This window comes from Thalia democratica, chromosome 2 (genome assembly GCF_965202585.1).
Source record: "Thalia democratica chromosome 2, ktThaDemo2.hap1.1, whole genome shotgun sequence".
NCBI classification, from domain to species: domain Eukaryota; kingdom Metazoa; phylum Chordata; class Thaliacea; order Salpida; family Salpidae; genus Thalia; species Thalia democratica.
In genome coordinates this window covers 44,123,514-44,141,555 of record NC_139166.1, presented here as the reverse complement: position 1 = coordinate 44,141,555, position 18,042 = coordinate 44,123,514, and the positions used below count along the sequence as shown (strand labels likewise).

Genomic DNA, 18,042 nt, shown 5'->3' with positions numbered 1-18,042 from the left:
TAAATATTTACACTATATAAAAAACAAAAATATTTACAACAGATTCCGAACTACGGTACAAATATTGTCTCGTAATTGCTACTAGAAAATTCATGCAGAGACATCTCTCAGTACTTTGCGTTCGTAATTTAAAATGCAAACTTAACAAAACGTACAAGTTAAAAGTTCAGATAACTTTTATTTAAAATTTCTTTTCATAACATCACTTATAAGGATATTTTTGTCATTATCAAAGGCCGAACTAACGTTGGTTTTAGCAGTGCATCTATGTTGGTAAATAATCTTACTGATATTTCAACAGCAACAAAAAAGTTGATAAAAAATTCAAATTAACAGCATTAAGCCTACAGAGGTAACAGTAAAAATTTAAACCTAATATTTTAAGTTCCACTTATAGAGCGAATATTTCAACCAAAACTCATAATAAATAAATAACAAGACTTAAAACATATCTGAATGTATGCATTAATGGAAAAAAAAACTTAGTTTTAAAACAGTAATGTTTTTACAATGTATAAAATTACTGAAAAATACTGTTAGTCAAACTAACATTTATATGAGATATACAGCTAAACTGAAGTATGTAACTTTTATAGTACTAAGGTAAATCATGGAGTTAAATTTAAAATAGTTAAACCTAAGATACGTTATAACAAGATTACAATTAATTGTTTTGGAAACTTTATATTTACTAAAAATAGGTTATTTATTGTTTTATTTCATTATTGAAAAAATAAAAACTTAACATTAACATGTTAAAATTCTACGGTGTTCAAATGTATGTAAAATATTATGTTTTCAGCTGTTTAAGTAATGTAAGTACCAACAAACAAGAAACAAATATATTATTAATTGAATGTATATAAAAAATCGAATGCAAATACCTGGAAGTACTCTTAAAAAACTTAAAAACTACAAAACTTTTTAAATAATTTATAGCTAATACTTACGAGTACTTAAAGTAATTTTATTTTGAAGTTTTACTGTTAATGTAAATTAAATATTTCTTCTATTTAATAAAAGCTTACTTATGTAGCATAAAGAATAACATACCTAGATAATCAATTTTTATTATAAACCTAGAAAAACAGTTTTTAACTCAAACATTAAATTAAAATAAGTTAAACTGGTAAAAAATACTTCTACCACGTTAAAAAAACATAAAATACAACCTTAAATTATAACGTCGAATCGAAAAAACATAAAAATTTGCAATATGTATTTTTAAGTATTTTAGCTTCACAATAATCGTTGATTAACAAGATCAGTCTTCTTTCTTTCCATAATTAATCAAAACAATTTTTCTAGTAGTTTCTTTACACTTTTGCCAATTTTTGAAAACTGTTGTTGTTTTTTTCTTTAGGGCTGAAACAAAAAGTATAAATAAACCCATAAATATTACAAAAAAAACATATATTACTACTGGTGAAAACAAATAAACATAGAAATAAATAAATGTTTGAATTGAGAAACAGTAATAACTACAACTATTTACAAAATATCTAAAAAACTCAAAAAACGTTAATATACGTTTGTATAATATTTTATCACTTTTTTTAAAACTTTATCAGAAATGTAAAACTTTGCTAGTATAATTATTAAATAATCATCTCTGTACTAAATTTAATAAACGTTTGTAGTTTAAGATAATAAAAGTGCATTAAAACTGTCTACATTTTTACAACAGTGTTATTTAGAATTTTATAGTGGTGCAGTTTCTTCTTAAGATGTTTTAAAGAGAGCAAATTTGTGATAAAAACATATTTGTTCCATGTCTTAAAGCAAAAAAACTCATATCATAGCTGTATTTTAGCATATTCAAGATTATAGAAATCAATAACAATTTCAAGTTTTATTTCTAAAAATCAAAATTGTACTTAAAATGTTCAAATTTTTACAATATTCTAATTAACTAATCTTTATAAAAAACTACAAAAATTAATAAAACTTAATATAAAAATGTTGTTAATCTTGCAACAAGTAATTTTCATGTGCAGTTAGCTTATGTAATATAATTATTAATAGTTTTGTTAGTAACAATGTGTAAAATTTCACAAAAAGGTTAAATTTAGTTTTTATATGCTAAGGTGCTGTAGACTAAAATCACCATGAAGAGTTCTAATAACATTTTAGAAGTTTAAAAAGGTAAATTACTTTTTGATAAAAGTAATTTAATTACTGTATGAAAAACTTGAATTTTAATGAAAATCGTATGCTTATTTGTGATAAGCTTTTTTTTTTGTAAATTAATTAAACCCATATAACTTGATAATTTTTATTTTATTTTATAGATATTCACTAATACTGAGTTTGATTGAGTTGTACTTTTTGCATTTAATATTACATTGTTTTAGTTGCTCGGAAAATTTGATAAAGTAATAACATTTAATTCTGTTCAAATCCTAAACTTAAAACAACATTACTAATTGAATTAAAGTTGTCTTCAAGAATTTGTCTATAAGAAGCTTCACAAACATTTAATAAATAATCTCGATAAAATAGTTTGCAAAACAAGTTTTTAATTGCAAATACCATTTTTAAGCCCTATCGTATAAGTTTAAATAACAAAGGGTATTTCAAGTAATTTTATTTTTTTATTATCTTATAAATATTTTCTGTTAATAATGAACTTTAAACTTAATTTTTTGTAACTTCAAAGTTCAAATTGCTTTCAATTTACATTTACTTGAAAGACTATCTAACTAACTTTTTTTCAGCAAATTAAGTTGATTAGTTTTATTTTTAGTTCAACCACTGCCAAATATAAAAAAATATTGGAATTATATTAAGCCTTACTTTAATACTAAACTTAGGTCTAAAATAAAACAAATCACATTAGTTTTAAAAATAATAGTAGTAGTACTAGTTTAAAAACTCAAGTTTGAAACTTTAAAGGGAAAAATATACTTAGTTAGCTAACATATACTAATTATAAAATTAAATTCTATAGCTAATATATACCGAAAAACTTGATTCAAATAAATCATTATTATAAATAATACCAGTAGTAAACATAACTTCTGAAAATATAAAAGTCCAAGTTTTACTTCTATACCGTTTCATCTAAGTTTTCATGGTTAGCTTTGAATTTATTTATAACAAATACTTCAAAGTGAACCAGTTTTAAATTAGTTTCGTTAAACCTGAACTAAACTTTAGTAAGGCAAAAAAAAAACTATTTCGACTGACTTTATAATAAACAATTCATAAAACATATTCGTTATAATTCAAGATAACTTAGGTTAACAAAAAACTAACAGCAAAACAAATTATTTATCATATTAACATAAAAAAAATTTTTTTTTAACTATTACAATATGTCCTTGTGTTATAAATTATCTTTATAGAATTCCTACTATACTTACACATTTAAGCTTTATATGTAAACAATAAAAACCTGTCATTTATTTTTGCTATAGTACTTTTTGTTGACTGGTCAAGAACAATATTTCGACATGAAGCTAATTTGGTTTCCAAAGCCTGTTTTTATAAAAATGCTTAATTATTCATTTAGATTTGTTTTTCAAACAAAAGTAACCTAAGCTTATGTGCACTAACCTTGATAACTTACAATACAAAAAATAAAAGAATAAAAAGTGAAGGTTACAAGTACAAAACAATAAACAAAAAAAGCATTTACGACGATTTAAAATGTTATGCGACCACTATCTGAAAAGCTTAAAAAAACAAAGTTATAAAACTTGAGCTCTTACGTTTTCAAACGGGTAAATAAACATAACAAGAAATATTTATACAAAATCGAAAGCTGTTTTAATTCATAAACTACGTAAAAATTATATAGTTTAAATTAAAAGTTTCTCAAAAGATTATTATTTTAAGAAAAAAAAATAGAATACAAAAAAATTCAGATAAAATTTTCTTTTTTAAGTTGAAAAAGTATACAACTAAAAATATATGTTGTTTGTTGTGAAGTTTATGTAAACAAAATACTTTTCAACAATATTAAAAACTATAAGAAAAGGCAAGTAAGTTTCTTCACCTTAAGAATAAATATTTCATGAACAATAGTACGGTACAATACTATTTACAAATACTTAATTTATATAAATGCATGCTTTGGAAGTTTAAATAAGATCTAACAACACTACATATTTGTTAAACTTTAAATAAAAAACTCATTACCTGTACAATAAATTTTTCTTAACATTATTTATAACTTTAATTTAGAATTCAAGTTATTCATATTTAAATACGAGACCTGCGATTGTAGAAAAAAACTTTAAAAAATAATCGCATATAAAAGAATTTTCACTTGAGCTAAACTTAATTTTATATTTGAATAGCTGTAATTAAAGTGATTAAATGCTTTAAGATAAATTAGTTTTTTAGAACTTTGTTTGCGCAAATAGTAGTGTATAAGTTTATTTTTTATATTGTCTGTAAATAAAACAGTTGTTATATTACATTTGTATAAAACTGAAAACAAAATTTTTATTTGTTGTTGATTCACACTTGAAATAAACTCGATTCACAATTTAGACAAACTTACCCCTACTTTTCTTAATAATTCACCAACTATGCTAAGAGCATAGACCCGGGGTGACTGCTGAGGCGTACTGTGTGATGTTTCATTTTGACCATTTAAGAAGCCTAAAAAGTATTGATTATAAGAATATATTAGTTTGTACTTGTGTTTAAAAAATGCTTCGTTTGAAAAACCAGTAATACATAATTTGTATGCTTTATTGCAAGAGTAAAAATAAAAGTTTCACACTCAACGCTAAAAATTAATCATAAAACAAAACTTAATTTATTCATACGAATTCATAAACAAACCATTATTTTTAGGTGTACTGTTAACAACTATTTCTTTTTTATTGTTATTATTAGGTGTTTGAAGTAGACTTGAAGACAAACTTTTATTCAATTTCTTATTTTGCGTTGTAGGACTAGAGATTGGTGTCTATAAGATTAAGATAACAACTATTTTTATAATACTAGTAGAATTAAAAGTATAGACTTGTATTTTAAGAGACTACATATATTATTCAAATACTAAAAATTGGTAATGCTGCTATTAAAACAGTAAGTCATTATATTTAATAAATAACTATGTTTATAAGTACAACGTAAATTCAAATTCAATTAATTTTCATTAAAAACTTTTTTCATTTTCATTGAATCTCAAATATAAATTTACGAAGAGCAAAGTTATAGAAAACTTAGCATAAAGATAATTTATAAAGAAGTAAATTCTAAAATAAAGGACTATAAACACTAGAATATCACACATAACACTAGTACATTATACTAGAAAGGTCAACAGCTCAAAAAAGAACGATTTCAATGTGCTTTAAAAAACCTATTTATTAGCAATATTTTAAACTAAAAAATTAACCGATAGATACCTTTTAAAGATAATTCATTCTTTTTTTTAAACAAAACTATACTACATTAGTTGTAATAAAATCTTGAATGCGGCCCGCCGGCAGCAGTTTGCTGATTCCTGTAGCTATACAAAGCTGTGCTAAACAAAGGGTTGCCAAAGTTTTTTGTAAATACAGGGTTGCCACTCGTTTTATCAAAAATTTTCCAGGTTTTCCAAATTACTTCCAGGTTTTTAAAATTAGACATTTTGGGTCTACCTTTAGTTAAAAGTTAAGTTTAAGGTAAGAAACTGTGTTAAATAGTAAAAAAAACATTGAAAAGATACTGTAAAGCTACTTTAAATATGTTTAAAAAAAAAAATATTTGATGATGAAAATTTTTTTATTTATATAATAGATTTTTTGATTCAAATCGAAATTTTACTACTCATGGTTGCCACTGATCATGCTGAGAAAAATTTCCTGACTTTTCCTGACTTTTTACCAAAATTTTCCTGAATTTTCTAAATCAAACTCTTAAATTAGACTTATTATAAAATACATAATCTAACACTTAAAACTATATAAAGCTTTTAATCTAATTTTAATACATGTTAAAAACAACAGTTTTTTGCTGAATTCTATCATCAAATTTCCAGTACATTACTTAAATCATCTGTGTATGATTAATGTTTGTAAAAAACAGCTCTATCAGCATTGTATTATTACCTTATAAACACAGCTTGTCTGAAAAAATTTTAGCATTTCCTAGCATAAATGTATCTAGATAAACAAACGACATATTAGGAACTTTCATATAAGAATTCTTAAAGTATGTAAACTTTGGCATAATTAAAATATAAAAAAACAATTAAATACTGATCTGATAAAAATAACAATGCTTAGTCTGAGTTTGAAAACCCAATACATAAGGTAATAGTTTTCTGTACAAATAATTCTAATCTAACACCTTGATACGAAAAATAAATTTACTCTTTACCAGTAATAAGCTATTTATCTAACTAAAAAATTAAACTTTAGTCAGACTTAGCATATAAGTTGTAAAATAACCTAGAAATTAAAAATATCTAACAATAAAAAGTATTTACTTAAAACATGTTTTACTTATATAAATTGTTCATTTAGTTTAATAAAATACTACCCAAACTATTTAATATGAAATCCTTAAATTAAAAATCAATCAAAAAAGAATATACTTAATCAACTGTAAAAACAAGACATAAAAAGGTAAACTATATATCTGTTGTATAAAATATTTCCTCTTATCATTTAGTATAAAATTTGTAACATATAAATATACTCTTATTTACTTTCAAAACTTAAGTTACTCTAGAAAAAATACAAATAATAAGTAAACTTAATCTTGGCATATACCTCTCTTATAATTTATTTTATAAATTTAAACAACTTTGAAAAAAATTATAAAGAGGTAAAGTATACATATTTTTTGTTACATAAAATACTAAACTAACTGCTTAGTTATAAAGAACTCAATTATTTACTTAAACAAAAAACACTTTGATTCTAAAATTATGCTAGATAAACTTTTGTGTATATATCACAGTTTCACCATGGAAGTGTCCTTGCTACAGATCATCAATACTAAAAAGCTTACAAAATCTGCTTGTTCAAGTAGGGTACTTGTTAAATATGAAAATAGAAAATTTTTACAGTTTTATAAAGGATATTTTACTAATTTACACCAAATGAAGGCATTGGAAATAAAATTAAATATTTTTGTAAATTTCTAGAAAAATTTTGGAATTTTTTCTGACTTTTTAGGACTTTTAATTAATTTTTACCATTTGAAGGCTTTTGTAAATTTAAACTGACAAAATCTGACTTTTCTTTTAATTTTATCAAATTTCCTGACTTTTTTTCAAAACTCCCCATTTTTTCCTGACTTTTGTAATTTTTTTAAAATTTTTCCTGATTTCCTGACCGAGTGGCAACCCTGACTACTGAACATGTGAAAATTGTTAAAATTCCAGGGTTCTTTAGCTTAAATTGTCAATTTCCGGTTTTTCACAGGATTCCAGGTAAAGTGGCAACCCTGTGTAAGCTACTTTAAATGTATTTTTAAATAATTAAACTTAACGGTACAATTTTTTAATGTTTTTGATATATATTTCTATCTAATCAAAATTTCGTTACTAAACATGTAAAAATAGTTTAAGATTTTAGGTTTTTTCAAGTTTTCTAATGAGTTTTGTTCAAAATTCTTTTTTTTTTTAAATATTTCTCAAAATTCATGTTTTTCCAGATTTTTTTCCAGGTTCTTTGGCAACCTTGTAAACAATTGATTAATGCAGCAAAATTAAATGAATAAATAAAATTGATCAATGTATTACATACTATTTTTGGGAACGGGTCAAAATTGAACGAAGACAAAATTGCACAAAGAATCAATTTAGCATGAAGATACTTTTGCATGAAGACAAATTTGCACAAGGGGACAAAATTATACGAAACAATTTTGCACGAGAGTAAATAAAGACAGAAAAAAAACTAAAAGATAAATTAATGAAAAACAAAAAGAAAAAAAAAAGTTAATGACCGTAAGGGTTAGAGGTAATAGTGAAAGTAAAAAATAAATTCAACCCGTGCAAAAGTGACGCTTCATGTAACTTAGTCCGCTCGTACAAATTTGACACCTATTATCCATTTTTACCTTATGCGTATCTTACCATTACAAATTACGAGTTTAAGTTTATAATAACAATATGAATTTTAAAAACTGTAACAATATAATTACTACAAAAAACCTTTTTCAGATACATACCTTTGACTGATTTTTTTTATTCTCTTTATTTTCATGGGCTTGTTTTAATTCCTTAATGTGTAATTCTTCTGATAAATCTGTTTATTGATATTTTAAAATGTATTTGAGTAGCGTATATTTTTAAAAGCAGTTCTGAATTTGTAGATTAGGCTTTTACTTTAATTAAAGAACACAGACAATAAGTATAAACTAGTGTGAAAGATTGTAATAAGTTTTAAAATTATTCTATTTAGAAAATTCTAGATGAGAGGTCAGCAGGCATTTGGGGGGTTGTATTCAAAAATAAAAGTATTCGCGAATCGTAATCATAATTCCAGTTTTTGCTTTTCATTTCAAAAACCTCAGAATACCTAGTGTAAGTTTAAAATTTACCGTAAATTATACTTATATATTTTTTTCTTTTCACTTCAACTTCAGAATATCTAGTGTAAATTTCGAAACTTTTCTTTTGCGGTCACATTTGCATGCTCGCGGGCCGCTCTTTTACCCGTCATGGGCCGCAGTTTGCTAACCCCCTATTCTATATAAAAAGGCTGAAAATGACTAACTTAATAGAAACTTAGCTCCTACACTTTTCTTTTAGCAATCTGCTTCAAACTTTAAGTTTATTCTAACTTGTTATGAAAGTATTTGACTGACAAAAGTTTTAAATGATAATTTCTCTGAATTATTTATTAGCTCTTTTGGTCCAAAATTTCATTTTTATACACTAAACCAGGAATCGTTAAACTGCGGCTAAGAGCATGTATTTATTATAAATAGGATGCAACCCATAAAAGGTAAAATTGCAGCCCGATAAACACACAAATTTTGAAACTCACTCTAGGTATTCTGGGTTTGAAAATGAAAAGTAAAAAAAAAGAAGTTTTAGGTACAATTTACAGGAAATTCGAAACTTACACTAAAAATTCATATATTTTTGTTCTTAGCGTTTAAAAACTACAACTTTATCTATTATACTACTTCTAACATTATAACATGTAATGCAAAATTTGTAAAAATAATATCAAAACGATTTTGTTTTGTTAATTTTTAAACTATGAACAGTCAGTCAAAAATTGTATGATATTTAGTTAAAGCATAAGTCAAATATGCAGGGTTGCCAAATGTTTTAGGAAAATTTTCTCCATGCTTTTAAAATTACACGTTTTAGGGTCTATTTTTAGTTTAAAATTTAGTTTAAGGTAAAAAACTGTTTTAATAGTGTAAAAAACTGTTTTAATAGTATAAAAACATTGAAAAGATATACTAAAGCTTCTTTAACTGTGTTTTTTAATAAAAAATTTTTACAATATAGACTTACTGTGTCAAATCGAAAATTCACTAGTGAACATGTAAAAGCTGTTTAAAATTCTAGGTTTTTTAGTAATTTTTGTTCAAAATTAAAGGATTTTTTTCAAAACATCTCAAATTCCAGGATATTTGGCAACCCTGAATATAGTTTTATGATACACACTAGGCAGGCAGGCGGAAATTGATATTATTGGTGACTAAAAAATTATGTATTTTATCTATGTAAAGCTTGGTTTCTTCTTTTTTAACTGCGTTTTTGTTGCTATATGTGTTTTTAATATTGTTGAAATTTAAATACAGTGCCACCTCACTCATCCGGCCATGTTGGGCAAGTTTTTTTTTTGCCGGATAACTACAAACATTGCATTTTTTTACTAATAAACTACCTCCTTTATATTATGCATACAATAAAACAAAGACTAAACTTTCAGTTAGTTTACTGTATCTATTTTTAACGAAATTAACTATTGAAACAGACAAAGAATAAAAAAAGAATATTTTAATTAAGCTAAGACTAATTTAACAAAAATAAACTACGCCATTAACATTTTAACTAAAATCGAAACTCTTTCTGATAAAGGAAAGAATGGAGGTTTTTTTGACAGAGCTTTCTCGTTTCTTAGCAGGAAACTGACATGTAGAAAGAAAAGAAACAAAACAACATAAAAAAAAATTCTAGTACATCGAATCATGTATATCACCTGATTTATTTTTTGGTCACCATTTTTTAAATAAAAACTATTGCCGCCTGCCCCCTTTTTCAGCTAACTGTGTATTAAATACTTATTTTACAAAATATTAATACGACAACAAACAGATAAATTTTTAGACGTTTTTGATGGAATCTAATTACAGATTTTACATTTTGTATAAAACTATACGAAGTTGTTGTTTACTTGATGTTTGTTTTAATACTTTTTATGATGTTTAAAACTTTTATCTTGAAATGTATGTTTTATTGTTAATAAAAAACTCAAAACTGTGATCATCAATAAAAAAATTAAACATTAGTAATTAAAAAATATTTCTCAGATATTTTAGTAGAGACAATATTTACGTTATTAAGTTTTATAGTATTATTTCGGTTAAGAAATTTGACTGTACTAACAGCTTATAATTGTTATTAAAGAAATAACTATTCAAAATATAGATCTAAGCATTTGTTAACAACAGATCCTAGCGAAACAAGTTCACTAGAATATATAATAATAACAAATTAAACAGTATCCTTCTTTTATTACACTAACACATGTTTCTGTGTGTTAATGGATTAAACATGTGTTAGTGTAATAAAAGAAAGATACTGTATAACTTGGTATTATTATTAATGAAATATAATTTTGAAAAAAAACTTTCGAAATTCATGGGATTATAAATAATTATTTACTTTATGTTAAACTTTTAAGCTAAAAAGCAGTACTTTAAACTAGTAAATAATGTTGTTGTTGGTATATTGAAATGTAACGTTTTTATAATCAACTTTCTACAGAAACAAAACAGTATTATTAATAATCAAAACTACAGTAATATAATGTTTTTAAACATTAGTTTATATATCAAATCTAAAATTAATCAAAAGTTTATGATTATGTTTTAAAATTAGTTTTATTTAGGAATCTTGGTAGGAGGTTTTTTCAGTGATTAAGTATTAAAAACTTTAAAACTTCATAAGTTACCAATATTGTACCTCTTGCTTCATCTTTTAATCTTTGAACAGTTATAGCCATCGTCTGCTTTTCAACAACTTCACTTTCCAGTAATGCATTTTTTTCACTTTCTATTTCTAACCTTTGCTCTAAATCCTTCAAGGTGGCAACTATCATTCTAATGTTTTTATTATAAAATTAAAACTCATAAGGCAAACAAAACATTAAACTGTTTTTGTTTATTTACAAAAATTATACAGTTTTAAATCATTTTTGTCTACAAGCAAATATCAGATTAGATACAATTAAAATATAACTTTATTTCAAATAGAGCAGTAATATTAGTTAATATGTTTCATCTACTTTCATAATTTTATTTCACTAATATAAATGTGCTTGATAATATGGACATAACATAAAACATCTTATTAATATTAAAACTAAATTACCAAATTTAAAACAAACTGATAATCATTTATACAGTGGTGTACAACACACCTGCTTAAGTAATAACATTCAATTTTCAATTTGTTAAAGAAACCTGTTTGTTCTTTCCAAGTTATCATTTTGTTGTTCCAACTCCCTGATTTCTATCATCAGTTGATCATTTTTCTTCTTTTGATTCGAATTTTCTGATCTAAGTTCTGATATTTCTTCATTTTGCAAAACTTGTGCCTTTTCATGTCGTTCCTAGAAAGCGAAATATAAAGTTACAAATTAAACTTATACCTGATCAAATCAAAAAATTAAGTTAATTTTCAATAGATGCCTAAATCAACAAATCATATATTCTAAACATAGTAAAATTATAACATCTCGAACAAAAACAACAATACTGATACAATCAAAAATTATGCAACTGTAAAAAAGGTTATGCCACTAAACATCAAATGTTAAGGTATGCCTACAATCAAACCTCATCTATATAGCCACTTTGAAAACTGAAAATACAATATAACTCAGTATAGGATCGACAGAAAATAGAACTAAAGATACATACTGGAGTCACAAACCAACTTTAAAAAAAAAATACAAAACATAATTATATAATTATATATCAGGGTTGCTTAAGATTTTTGTAAACTTCTTTCAGGGTTTTAAAAAACAAGTTATTTGGTCCATTTGTATTACTAAATTAAAACTAAGGAAAAAAAAACTGTCTTAAAAATTATAAAAATATTGAAAATATCTTGTAAAGCTACTTTAAATGTGTTTTTTAATGAATAAAAATTTTACAACAATTTTCTAATGTTATGATAGATTTTTTGTATCTAATCGAAGTTTTGTTACTTTACATGTAAAAACAGCTTGAAATTCCAAGTCTTTCCTGGTTTTTTAATGATTTTTGTTCAAATTCTAGTTATTTACAAAACATCTCAAACTCAAAATAAAAACCTATATTCTCCTTTATTTTTTAACCAATCTTCTTAAAATTTTCAGTTAGTCCATTACTAATATTTAAATGTTTTCAATACATATTTTTTTTCTAAATTATAAAAAAATAAAAGTTTAATAAAAAAACACCACCTTTTTTTTTTTTTTTTTTTTTTTTAACCCCTTTTTTACTTTTTAATATTTTTAAAATTTCAACATTGAAAGTCTAAAGACAGTTCAAAGAATGTCCAATGTTTATTTTAAAAGATCTGTTGGTTAATAAGGAAGATCCAATGTTCAATGTGGAAAGTCCTATGGTCAACAACGAATATCCAATGTTTTTTGGAAGATTATATGGCTGTCAAAGCAGATCCAGAGATCAAAATAGAAAATCAAATGGTAGAAGTGAAAATACCAGTGATCAATATGAAAAATAAGAGGTTATCTCCTACCTAAAAGAACCTGATTCTGTGAAAGATCAGTCTTAGACTAGTCCCTGTATTACAAACTAATTTTTGAGAAAAAGCACAATCATGTGATCAAGGTTGCCACTCATTTTTTCAAAAATTTTTCCAGGTTTTTCAAATTTCTTCCAGGTTTTTAAAAGTACACATTTTTGGGTTTATTTTTAGTTTAAAGTTAAATTTAAGGTAAGAAACAGTGTTAAACAGTATAAAATAACTGAAAAGATACTGTAAAGCTACTTAGAATAAGATTTTTAATAAAAAAACTTTTGGTGATGACAAAAATTTTTTATCTTTATGATAAATTTTTTGAGTCAAACCGAAATTTTATTACTGAACATGTAAAAATTCTTAAAAATTCCAGGTTTTTTGTTCAAAACTCCAGGTTTTTCCAGGTTTTTTTCAAAATTTCTTATATTCCAGGTTTTTCCAGGTTATTTTTGCCTAAATTGTCAAATTCCAGGTTTTTCCAGGATTCCAGGTAAAGTGGCAACCCTGTGTGATACACTTAATGGAGCAACATGGAAAACTAAACACTTCAAAGCAAATATAGCAAGTATTTTACTAAGATTACATTTCTGTAGCAAACGAATGGTGAGCCTAAAAGCAACATTTTTAATGCAAGATTTGAAGCTAACTATATGCAGAAAAGAAGTCAAAGGAAGACCAATAGAGATGACAGACTGGAAAAAGCACTGTTACCATTTTAGGTGTTGTTGCATGTAAACAAGATAACAAACCAAAGCATCAACTTGATTCTGAACATATAAGAAATGTGAAGATGCCATGAACAGAAAGATGAAAACTTTAAAATACAGGTTTGTTTAATTTGACAATAGTGACATAAAAAATTATAAATGGTGTACAAGTCATCTAGCCAGCTAGAGTTTATATGATACCGTGTTCCACTACAACGGCTGCAATCTTTGCTTTTAGAATCTCCTGCAGAAGTCACTACCTGTCTTCATCAAGGGACATAAGCCTCAGTCTCATATATTTTACCAGGAGCAGCAGATATTGTCATCAACCTAGCAGACATAGAAATGCAAATTACAGCAGAATTCTTTGTCCCAAAAAATATAGTAAAAGCAGGTAAAATTATTTACAATCATTCAATGGTAGCTATGGAAACCTATACAGTCATGAGTTTTATGATTATCTGGACAAAATTGGTTACCATTTGGGTGGTGCCACTACTGATCAACCAATTACAGCACAATCCTTCTTTGATAATTTAGGGAAGAATGATGTAACTTTTGCCTAAGGACAAAATGGGCCAGTGAAGTAGAGAGTGCAAATACAGCTTATGAGTATTCCTAATTAGCCAGGGTAATTTAGTATAGAGCTCTATAAAATCAAAAAATTGTTTATGTGTGAATTTTCATAGCTTTATGATTAAGATTTATAGTTTAAGTTTTCCAAAACTAACAATATTAGAATTCTATTTAATATTTCTAGAGTTGAATTCTGATCTAAAAAATAAGTAGCTTTTCCAATTTCCTTTTAATGAAGGTTAAATTTTGTGCTTTCTATGAGCTAAGGGGAGGGGATCGAGCTCATTGTAATGTAGTTTATTTACTATTATTATCTTCACAGACTTTTCATTAATTAAAACTTAAAAATTAAAAAGGAGTTAATCTGTAACTTTGGATTGACTCTCTAAGGAAATATAAACATTCAAAAAACTATTGACCTCACAAACCATTTAAACTTCGTCAAAGGTATAACTATACAAGATAACTACTTAATGAATTTTGAAAGTTTTACAAGTAAAAAATTTAAAAAAAAATTATTTTATTCAAAACAGGGTCACCACTTGTTTTTTCCAAATTTTTTCCTGGTTTTCCAAATTTCCTCCAGGTTTTTAAAAGTAGACATTTTCGGGTCTTTATTTTTTTGTCAAATAAAAATTTTACTACTTAAAATGTTAAAATTGTTCTAAGTTCCAGGTTTTTTTCAAAATTTCTAAAACTCCAGGTTTTTTTTGCCTAAATTGTCAAATTCCAGGTATTTCCAGGTAAAGTGGCAACCCTGTTAAAAGATTCTGATTTTATTACTAAATAAAAACTATTTAAACCTCAAGCGCTTCAAATTCTAATGTTTTCGCAGTTAGACGATGTTGTAGATTTTTATTTGCCTTTTCAAGATCTGCAACACTAGCACTGAGCTCTTGTTCAATTTCTTCACTGCACAATTTGAAATCATCAAACTCTTCACTTTGGTTATCATATCTATAAATAGAATATACTCTTCAGATGTCAATTCACAATTTTTCAAAGTTTATATGCAATAAAAAGAAATTATTAGAAAAATAGAAATTCTTTTTATTTTATTGTAAAACTAAGTTTAGTAGTAACAGTATGGTATAAAAAAATATTTTAGAACAGCCACTTATCTAAGCAAATAAGCCAGTATGATCAAAAACTAGTGTGAGTTACATCAGAACACAAATATAAAAATTTTTTCAAATAGTAAAAGCCAGAAACTTAAAAAAAATACTGTTAATCAAGTTTAAATACTTAAAGTAAAATAAGAGGGGAGTTAACATCTAAAAGAAAAACATTACTTTACAAAAAAAAGTATAAAATCAAAAAAAAAAAAAGTTTTTGTAAAAAATCTGCCTGATATACACATACTATTACAAAAAATTACAAAGGTTATATATGTTTACTGCTTTAAATAAATTTAACAATTATTTAAGTAATTAATTGATAAGAATAAACTTTTCAATTTTTTATTAATAAAAATGTGTTAGTTTTTTCAATGTAATATTTAGTTTATATACATTATTTAGTAGTCTTATACATAAAAAACAATTTTTTTAAGTGAAAAAAATTCAAACAAGCTTTGTAGTTTTTCAGCTTCAGCTTTCCAATGTTCAAGTTGCTTTTGAAGATTTTCTACATCCATTTGCTTTAAACTTATAATACTCAAATTTGACAAAACTTAAATTTATAAAAAAAAAATCAAAATTTAAGTCTCAACTTAAAAAACTTATTTAAAGGTGAAAACAATTATTTTATAATTAATTCAATCTAAACATTCTTATTGTCAATTAAAGTTGTGTGTATGTAAAAAAAATGTGTTATCTATTTTGTTTTTATATTCAAGAAACTGACCTTGTTTTTGTTAGAACTTTATATTGTACTTAATTTCAGCTTGGAGTAAACACTATAATATTTCTTATTTGTGATCTTTCAAAATAACTTTACTTGAATATTTTATACAGTATTTATCAATTTTTACAATTATGTCACTTTCAAATAGATAAGGCAACCTAAATGACTAAAACCTAGCCTGAGTCAGCCTGTATTTATTGAAAAAAATTTAAACAGTAGTAAGAGCCAAAAACTTATAAAATAATGTTTAATCTACCTGAATATATAAAATTATCATAATAATAACATAAGGATTTTTAAAGAGAATGAAAGTACACTATTTTTAATAAATTAATATATTTTAAATATATCATTATATTTCAAAAAAATAAAAATTAAATACTTATTAAATAGTAGTGGATAAAATATAACTATTAAAGATTCCTAAATGGTAAAGTTTTCTTTAAACTTTTAATTGAATAAAAATAAATGAAATAACAACTTACTTTAGGTTTAGCATACCTTAACTTTAAATAAAAAGTTTTGTTTTTAATTAATATTCTAAGAAAAGAAACTATTTACAGAGTAAAAATTACAACTTTTTACATTTTTAATATATTACCATTTATTCTTTATTTCCTTCACACAATATAAAATTAAAACTAAAATATATTCAAACAAAAATACTGTCTAATACCTACTAAATTTGTTCAGGGTTGCTTTCAGTCAAAAAAACTTCCCCTTAAGTAACCCTTAGTAATTTTTTCAAATCCTTATGAAAAATCTTGCCTCTGGGGCGTACTACTTATACCGCGTCTTCATTTTTCTTCTAAATAGTTAAAAAGAAAGTTGTATGCTTATGCATTAGATGTTCATTAAACTATGTGAATAATGTTTTCAAAGATTTGACTACAATAGTCTATACCAGGGTTTCCCAAACTTTTTTTTCAAATTGCCCCCTTTGAAGAAATTAAAAAGGCTTTTGCCCCCTCCAACAAGACTATTTAAAACACCTAAGACCTTTTTATTTTCTTTGTTTTTGCTCTTCATCTGCAACTCAAGAATAAATATCTAGTGTTTGTTTCAAAACTTTAAAATCGTTATAGTTTTAAAGCTCTACTTTATTTCAAGCTATAACTCTAAAACACAATAAAAATTGTAAAACAAAATAACAATATAGGTTATATAATAAGATAAATTCTAGGGATTTTTACAAAATTTTCAATTTTTTTAAGGAATTCTAGAGATTTTTAGAACATTGTAGATTTCTAGCAAAGTTGGAACACTGTAGTTCTTCATTATTGCTTATTATATTGTATTTTTGGCTTGAAATATTTTTTTTAGTTACCAAAACTATCTTAAGAGCATAAGGTGGTCCACCTTGATTTATGTAAGTTTATCATACTTTATAGAGTTTTATCTGAGCTATCAGACATTTTAAACCGCTTGAAAAAATTCAAAGTAATTTTTGGGATTAAGTGATCAAAGTTAGTGACCACAATAGGTTCCTAATAAAAAGTGCAAACCAAAACCGCAAAAAAGACTATTTCATTAAAAACCTATCTTGTCCTTCATTTCTTAACCATCTTCTTAAAATTTTCCCAGAAAGTCTATTATTAAATTCTTAAAAGATTGAATGCAGAAATTTCTTTTATTTTGAAAATTAAAATTTTTAGTGAATTTTTTTTTTTTTTAGTTTTTTTTATCTTATTTTTTTTTTCAATTGCAACATTCAAAGTCTTTTGAAACTATAAAAGGAACTTTTCCTAAAAGTTTGAGGTCTCTAGCTCAAAAAATGAAGGAGAAGATAGATTTTAAGTGATTTTAAATTTTCTGAGAAAATTGACTCCAAAAATTTTGCAGTCCATATGTTTGTATTGGAAACTTTTAAAAAACATTACAATATCTCAAAATTAAAATAAGAATTTTTAATTCTATAAAAACTGGCTTGTATTTTGTACTTAAAGCTTTTATATAAGAGCCTATATTATTTTTAGTAAAAATGTTGGACCTTCCCTACACAACATCAAGTATATT

The 18,042-nt window shown here is 24.7% G+C and overlaps 1 protein-coding gene across 1 annotated transcript; it reads right to left on the bottom strand.

Annotated features, from left to right (window-relative positions):
• Positions 1 to 785: 785 nt before the first annotated feature.
• LOC145829698 (nuclear distribution protein nudE-like 1) lies at positions 786 to 15,889 on the bottom strand. Its single transcript, XM_082937555.1, has 9 exons — positions 15,750 to 15,889; positions 14,985 to 15,138; positions 11,611 to 11,759; positions 11,111 to 11,247; positions 8,131 to 8,207; positions 4,798 to 4,924; positions 4,511 to 4,611; positions 3,398 to 3,480; positions 786 to 1,365 (listed from the first exon to the last, which is right to left on the bottom strand). Exons 1-9 carry the CDS (start codon positions 15,815 to 15,817, stop codon positions 1,317 to 1,319), a joined length of 945 nt encoding a protein of 314 aa, XP_082793681.1. The 5' UTR covers positions 15,818 to 15,889; the 3' UTR covers positions 786 to 1,316.
• Positions 15,890 to 18,042: the final 2,153 nt, after the last annotated feature.

Bases quoted from the DNA above. Each gene is read 5' to 3' on its own strand.
- LOC145829698 (XM_082937555.1), bottom strand. From the start codon at position 15,817: ATGGATGTAGAAAATCTTCAAAAGCAACTTGAACATTGGAAAGCTGAA. The intron at 11,248-11,610 runs GTTTCTTTAACA...TAAAAACATTAG, and splicing joins AACTTGGAAAGAACAAACAG to AATGATAGTTGCCACCTTGA. The intron at 3,481-4,510 runs GTAAGTTTGTCT...TTATAAAAACAG, and splicing joins AATTATTAAGAAAAGTAGGG to GCTTTGGAAACCAAATTAGC.